General features: G+C 44.4%; 1 protein-coding gene across 1 annotated transcript; it reads left to right on the top strand.

The window, feature by feature from the left end:
• Window positions 1–227: 227 nt before the first annotated feature.
• LOC309555823 (E3 SUMO-protein ligase ZBED1-like) lies at window positions 228–1,087 on the top strand (the record flags this gene model as incomplete). Its single annotated transcript, XM_082257989.1, has 2 exons — window positions 228–416; window positions 623–1,087. The coding sequence occupies 2 exons, from the start codon at window positions 228–230 to the stop codon at window positions 1,085–1,087; spliced, it is 654 nt and encodes a 217-aa protein (XP_082114115.1).
• Between the last annotated feature and the right edge of the window lie 6,820 nt (window positions 1,088–7,907).

The following is a 7,907-nucleotide window of genomic DNA, read 5'->3' as shown; positions in this document are numbered from 1 at the left end:
TGCAGTTTGTGCCACCTTGCTGTCTCCAGAAGTCAGAAAAGGAGAGTCTGATCTCTGCACTCTCAATGAAACAGATGTGTCAAATGCAGAGGACGCTGTGAGTGCATTAAAGCCAATGAAGGATGCAACCTTGCTGATGTCAGAAGAGCGCAACCCAACAGTGTCTCTCATTGCCCCTCTAAATGCACAACTGCTCCAGAGCATGACACACCATGGGAGACACAGCCATGACCCATGAGATCAAGAATGCAATCAAAACAGATCTCCTGAAGAGGTACAGCAGTGAGGCAGAGAAGAAGATCCTTCATACAGCCTCTGCTCTGGATCCTCGCTTTAAAGGACTGCCTTTTATTCTCACAGAGGAGGAGAGATCGGAGATATACAAAGGAGTGACTGAGGAGGCTGCATCTTTGGAGGTAATTAGAATTTCATCATGTTTCCTGCCAGACAGAAGCTCAGCTACATTGTGTTGTGTAATAACATGCCCTCATTCACTGATGCGGTGTGGGAAGTGGAACTGTATGGTATGGATTACCGTGCAGTTTCCCACACCTCATCAATGAATCACACTCTTAGTCAGTTCAGCTCTTCTTATACTATTATCTTTTGTTCAAACACACAGATTACATCTAATAGAAGGACAAATGTGGATGAAGTGCCTAGGGAAAAAGCAACTGTGGAAGAAGAAACAGAAACAACACCCATTGAGGACAGCCATTCTCCTCCCAAAAAAAAGGCCACAACATCGCTGCTCATGACTTTGCTGGGGCAGTCTTTCACTGATGGTGCAATAGAACCTAAGACCCCCTATGCCAAGGCAGAAGACGAAATGGAAAAATATTGTAAAGCCCCACCTCTGCCTCTCACTGAGGACCCTTTAAAATGGTGGCGTGAGCATGAGGTCATATTCCCCCTCCTCTCTCAGCTGTCAAAGCAATACTTGTGTATCCCAGGTACAAGTGTATCTGCAGAGCGGGTTTTCTCTACTGCAGGAGATGTTATAACAGCGAAAATAAGCAGTCTTAAACCTGAGCATGTGGATCATCTAGTGTTATTACAGAAAAACCTACATGTTCCCAAATGCTAAGCACTGAAATAATTACTAATTCAGGTTTTTAATGAATTAGTAATTACTAATTCAGTCTGCCGCCAGTCACCAGTCAGTCACATCACCAGTCTTGTTTTATAGCTTTATAGCACTGATGGTTTGTTTTTGAAGATTGTCCTGTCCAATGTGTCCATTTCCAATCCGTTCCGTTGCTTCACACTAAGTGTCTAGGCAAGTACTAGGGGTTCATTTAACCCTCAACCAAATAAATAATATTAAAGTGTATTTTCTTCTAGACAACTGACACCAAGCCAGCCACGGTGCAGCATTATAGGAAGGAAAATCATTGAGAGAAATAACTTGTACATTTGAAGCTTAACCTCGAGTAAATCTTATCTTATTGGATCACAAACACCAATTGTGGATTCTTGTGTAATATACTATATTTGTGAGTTTGTGAATGTGACCCCCATAGGATTTCCTCAAGGTTAAGCTTCAGTTTACAATTTATTCTCTCAAGGATTTTCCTTCCTCTAATGGTGGCTTGTTGGCTAGCTTGGCTTCAGTTTCAGATGTAATCGACATGGTAGAGTGCTGCTCAGTGCAGTGCAGGTAAAGTTTTCTTTCTGTAACGTGACTGACTGACTGTCCTGACAACTCAAGAGCTTATAACGCAGCTCTAGCATTAACTCAACACACACACACACACAGTGTGTGTGTGTTGAGTTGATGCTGAGGCTGCGTATAAGCTTTTGAGTTGTCACGAGTCACGACACACACACACACACACTGTGTTTAGTTGACTGGCAATGGCAGGGGCAAACACAATCGCAGTGAACCTGGAACATTTTATATTTTTTACAGCTTTTCTGGCACTGGAGAGATGGAGAATTGCTTGTTTTCAAAAATGGTCCATTCACATAAGTGAATTGATAATTATTTAAGCTTAAGCTTATATTTGTATAACTCCCCTCTAGCAGCCATCAACTCACTTCACTTGAGTTGACTGGCAGTTGCAGGGGGAAACCAACATCACGGTGAACATGGAAGTTATGCAGCAGTGCACTATTGCCAGGTTCACCTTTGATATTTGCTACTAGTCAGGAAGTGCTCTGTTTTGTAGAGGACAGGTTATGGCACACACCTGGAAATTATTGCAATGCATGTCTGTCTGCTGGTCTGTTGTACTCTGTAGCAATAGCAAGTGTAGGGGGTTCCCTCAACCAAACAAATACTAAAGGTAAAAGTGTATCTAGACAACTGAAGGCAAGCCAGGCAGCCATGGTACAGGAAAGGACATCCTTGAAAGATTAAATCAATCATACATTGAAGCGTAAAACCTTGATTAAATCTTTACTGGATCACAAATACACACAAACCTGACCTAACCTATATGCCTTGAGTTGTACCAGTGTGGCAATGCCAAACCTTTCTTCAGTTCTCATGATTCTGATGCAGACAATCGTGTTGTGTGTTTTTTTGTGATCCCATGAAGATTTACTCAAGGTTTAAGCTTTAGTTGATGATTTACTCTGTCAAGGGTTTTCCTTCCTCTAATGGTGGCTTTGGCTTGGCTTCAGTTGGGTTTAATCGTGGTAGAGACAGACTGTCTGCAGGACAGGTAACATTTTCTGTAAAGTAAGTGACATAAGTGAATTGATAAGCTTAAAGCTTATATTTGTAACTCCCCTCTAGCAGCCAATCCATCAACTCACTTGAGTTGACTGGCAGTTGCAGAGGGAAACAAACATCACGGTGAACATGGAAGTTATGCAGCAGTGCACTATTGCCAGGTTCACCCTTGATGTTTGCTACTAGTCAGGAAGTGCTCTGTTTTGTAGAGGACAGGTTATGGCACATCTGGAATTTATTGCAATGCATATGCACATAAAAGGATCTATATATAATGTTTTGTGGGAATTTTTGATGACCATTTTCACAAGAATATTACCTTGGCTGGCTTCTTCTATCTTGGCTTGCCTTAAAATACAACTATAGGCCAAACTTTATCCAAGTTTTGCCTTTAGTTGTACTTTAAATGGTGGTAGGCCTGGCTTATATTAATATTTTCTTTTATGAAGCAGTAAACTGCACTACTACAGTTTTTTACTAATTTTACTGTTACTTCTAGTAAAATACTAGTATTGTTGTCTGTCTCTGCTATGCTGTTTGCATTTTCAGACCTTCCTATATGTTTGCAGTGCAAGTGCACTAAAGTATGCAGGGCTTGCAGGCCATGACAGGGTCCAGGAAAGTGTCCTTTGAAGCAAATGAAAATAAAAAGGATTCTTTTATTTGTGACTGCTTGATTGTTTGTTTTTTTTTTATAAAGTTTTGAAAACCATTGGGCAGTGGGCTGGGCATGGGCATTGGGCAGTAATCGTGATGCATCGTGATGCATCGCGGAATCGAATCGCGACCCTAATCGTAATCGCATCGAATCGTGAGGTAAGTGAAGATGCACAGCCCTAATACCTACCTTCCTTAGTTTGACACCATTCCCCACAAACGCTTACTGTTCAAAGTCCAGATACACCACATCCACAGGCTTCCCTATATCTAGGTGGCAGCTCACTTCATCATAGAAGGTCAATAGATTGGTTTGGCAAGAACGATTTTTTCATGAATCCATGCTGATTACTACTAATACCATTTTCATTACTAAAGTCTTGTATATGGTCCCTTAACATCCCCTCCAAAATCTTGCAGACTACTGATGTTAAGCTGACCGGCCTATAGTTACCTGGGATATATCTCGGCCCTTTTTTAACCACTTCCATACCAGGCCTATTTCGGACACTTTGTGTTTACAAGTTAAAACCAGTATTTTTTCCTAGAAAACTACTTAGAACCCCCAAACATTATATATATATATTTTTTTAGCAAAGACTCTTGAGAATAAAATGGCCGTCATTGCAATATTTTTTGTCACGCGGTATTTGCGCAGCGGTCTTAAAAACGCAATTTTTTTGGGGAAAAATTACATTTCACTGCATTTAAAAAATACTAAACAGTAAAGTTAGCCCATTTTTTTTGTATATTGTGAAAGATGATGTCATGCCGAGTAAAAAGATACCCAACATGTTTCGGTTTAAAATTGCGCCCCCCTGTGGGATGGCGACAAACTATGGTCAATAGAGATCTCAATAGGCGACACTTTAAATTTATTTAACGGTTACCAGTTTAGAGTTGGAGTGTAGCTCTTTTTTTTAAATTATTGCTCACGCTCTTGCGATCGCGGCGATACCTCACATGTGTGGTTTGAACAGCGATTTCATTCGCGGCTCGACTTCCGTATACGTTTTTTTTTGTGCGCGAGCTAACGGTGATCGGGGCGGCTAAATTTTTTATTTTTTTTCCCATTTATTTTATTTATTTTTTTAACTTTATTACAGTTTTTAAAAAAAAAAATAAAAATCTGATCACTTTTATTGCTGTCACAAGCAATGTAAACATCCCTTGTGACAGCAATATGCAGTGACAGGTACACTTTATGGAGGGATCGAGGGTCTAAAAGACCCTCGACCCCTCCACTACACTTCCCTGTATGCAAAACGGCGAAAACGGCGTCTTTGCATACAGCCGTTTTTCAAATTTGGCGCCGTTTTGCAGCACACTAACCCGGAAGTGACGTCATGGACGCCGCCTCCGGGTTACGTCATCGGAGACCCGATCGATGCCGTTTCCGGCATTCATCGGGACTCCATCCAGCCGGCCGACACGCCGGCTGGGTGCTCGGGGCTCCCGGTGGGACGGGAGCCCCGGTAAAAGCCGCGGAAGGCGGCGGGAGGGGGGGGGGCCGACCGTCGGCTTCAAACAACTGTACCGGGATGATGCCTCTAGCTAGAGGCATCATCCCGGTATACCCCCGCAAATTTTATGACGTCGTCCTAGGGGGAAGTGGTTAAATATTGGTACCACATTGGCTTTTTTCCACGTTGGCTTTTTTTCAATCAACTTGCACCATATTCGTCTGTAAACTATCCTTAAAGAGCTCAGCCAGGCGATTGCCTAACCATTATTCTTGATCTTTAAGAACCCTCGGGTGCAAGCCATCCGGTCCCGGTGATTTATTTAAGTTTCTCTAGTTTAGCTCTAAGTCTATCTTCTGTTAGCCATGGTGGTACTTCCTGAGGTGTGTTATTTAGCTTGGCCTTACAAGCTGGGTTAGTGTAGCCCCCCCAATTCTTTTGTGAAGACTGAAGAGAAGAAATTATTTAACACTACTGCCTTTTCTCTGTCCTCTGTGGCCAAATCTCCTTTATCGTCTTTTATGGGGCCAATGTGTTCTGGCCTCGATTTCTTACTGTTTATATACGTAAAGAATTTTTTGGGGTTCTTTTTACTCTCTTCCGCTATGTCTCTCGTGTTCTATTTTAGCCGCCTTGATTTCGTCTTTACGTTTCTTATTACACTCTTTGTAATGCTTGAATGCTACCAATGACCCCTCAGTCTTGTATATTTTGAAGGCCTTTTCTTTAGCATATGCATTTTTATGTTGGAGGTTAGCCACCTAGGGTTTTGTTTTGCTCTTTTAAATGTATTTCCCTTTGGAATGCACTGGCCAATCCCTTTAAGTATGCCCTTGAAGCACTCCCATTTTTCCTCCGTGTTCTTTGTTCCCAGGGTTCTATCCCATTTGATATTTTCTAGCAGATAGCGCAGTTTTGGGAAATTGGCTCTTTTGAAATTCAGTGTTCTTATATTACCCTTAGGTTTCCTAATCAATAGGTCAAGTACCGCATTGTTTCTTGTCGGTGCATTCACCATCTGATCCATGAAATCGTCCTGCAAAACATTTAGGAACTGCCGAGCCTTGGATGAATTTGCGGTTCCTTCTGCCTAGTCTATATCTGGATAATTAAAGTCCCCCATTATAATGACCTTTCCCATCCTTGCTGCCAATCCTATGTGTAAAAGGAGATCTGCCTCCCCCCTCCTCCCTCTGGTTGGGGGGCCTATAGCATACGCCCAATATTACCTTCCCCACAGTGCCTTCCCTGTGAAGTTCTACCCATAGGGATTCTACCTCGTCCATAGCTACATTATCATCCCTCATATTTTCCTGTGCACTGTTCTTAATATACAGACATACCCCTCCCCCTTTTTTGCCTTCTCTATCTCTGCGATAAAGGGAATACCCCTGAATGGTCGCCATCCAGTCATGAGAGCTGTCAAACAGTCTGTTATCCCCACAAAATCTAAGTCCTCCTCAAACATCAGCAGCTCCAGCTCTCCCATCTTGTTGGCCAGGGTTCTGGCATTGGTATATAAACCTCTTAATTTTGACCGGTTACATATATCCTCATTTGATGTTTTTAGGCTGGGTTTAGGAGCTCTGAACATCCTACTGCTTATGTCCCCATTTGTGCCCTCTGGATCTTGCTTTCCACTGGCTAATTCTACATCTGTACCCCCCCATCACCTAGTTTAAAAGCCCCTCTAACTTTATGGCCATCTTCTCACCCAGCACGGCTGCACCCTCCCCATTTGGGTGCAATCCGTCCCTACCAAAGAGCCGGTGGCCGACTGAGAAGTCGGCCCAGTTCTCCAGGAACCCAAAACCCTCCTTACTACACCAGCTTCTCAGCCACTTGTTAACTTCCCTAATCTCCCGCTGCCTCTCTGGTGTGGCTCGAGGTACAGGTAGTATTTCTGAAAATACTACCTTGGAGGTCCTACTCCACTTAGCTCCTAAGTCCCTGAAATCGTTTAGGACTCTCCATCTTCCTCTGCCTACGTCATTGGTACCCACGTGTACCATGACAGCTGGGTCTTCCCCAGCCCCACCCAATAATCTGTCCACCCGATCCGCGACGTGCCGAACCCGAGCGCCCGGTAAACAGACTGTTCAGTGCTCACTTCTATGTGATTGAGTCCCCTACCACCAACACCTGTCTTTCCTTTCCCTTTCTCCTGGCCTCACTGGAGGAGTTCTTCCTCTGGCAGCTAGAGGCGTTGCTCTGCTCCAGCAATGCTGGTCCCTGACTGGTTTCCCCAACATCACGCAACGGGGCGTATATTTTGGTGTACTCCAGCCCAGGACCGGCCTCCTTGCCTTGTCCCCGTCTATCCCTCCTGTCACCCCTCTACTCTGCTCTGATGCCTGCACCTCCAATACTCCGCCCACCTCTGTGTAGGCCCCTGCCTGCGCCTGATGTGTACGATCCCGGCTCTCCTTCGGTATGGACATTTGGCTTAGTGTTGCCAGCTGCATCCCTAGATTCAGGACCTGAGCTTCCAGGGAAGCAACATGTTTAAATTTTGCATTTGTATTCTCCCCCCGATCACATGATCGAGGAACGCATATCACAAGATGCACACCAAATCGCATCTCCACACCCGCCGGGCATTGTACCTACTAATCTAATTGGGATTCAGTAATTTTAGTCTATACTGTGTGGCTGTTTTCTAGCTTCCTAACTCTACCTTCTCACCCTCTGGTACTCCGCTACACTCACTTGACACTTAGTCGCACAGCCCGGCCAGTCGCACAGCCCGGCCAGTCGCACAGCCCGGCCAGTCGCACAGCCCGGCCAGTCGCACAGCCCGGCCAGTCGCACAGCCCGGCCAGTCGCACAGCCCGGCCAGTCGCACAACACTCACATTAGTAATAGGTACTCCCAGGCACTCGGGTAGTAATAGGTACTCACAGGCACTCGGGTACTACACCCTCAGTCAGTGTTCAATCTCAGTCACCAGTCTTACTTACCTAGTGTGTGTCCATTTGAACTCTGTCAAAAGCCTTCTCCGCATTGATAGAAACCAAGAAGGCACCCGCTTTCTCTACAAGGTGTAAAATGTTGATGCTGCTAGGTGCATCTGTAGTCTGTTTTTTGTAAAGCCCGTCTGATCTGGT

This window comes from Pelophylax lessonae, assembly GCF_965119305.1.
Source record: "Pelophylax lessonae genome assembly, chromosome: 5".
Lineage (NCBI taxonomy): Eukaryota > Metazoa > Chordata > Amphibia > Anura > Ranidae > Pelophylax > Pelophylax lessonae.
The sequence above is the reverse complement of the archived record's forward strand: the minus strand, read 5'-3'. Positions and strand labels throughout refer to the sequence as shown.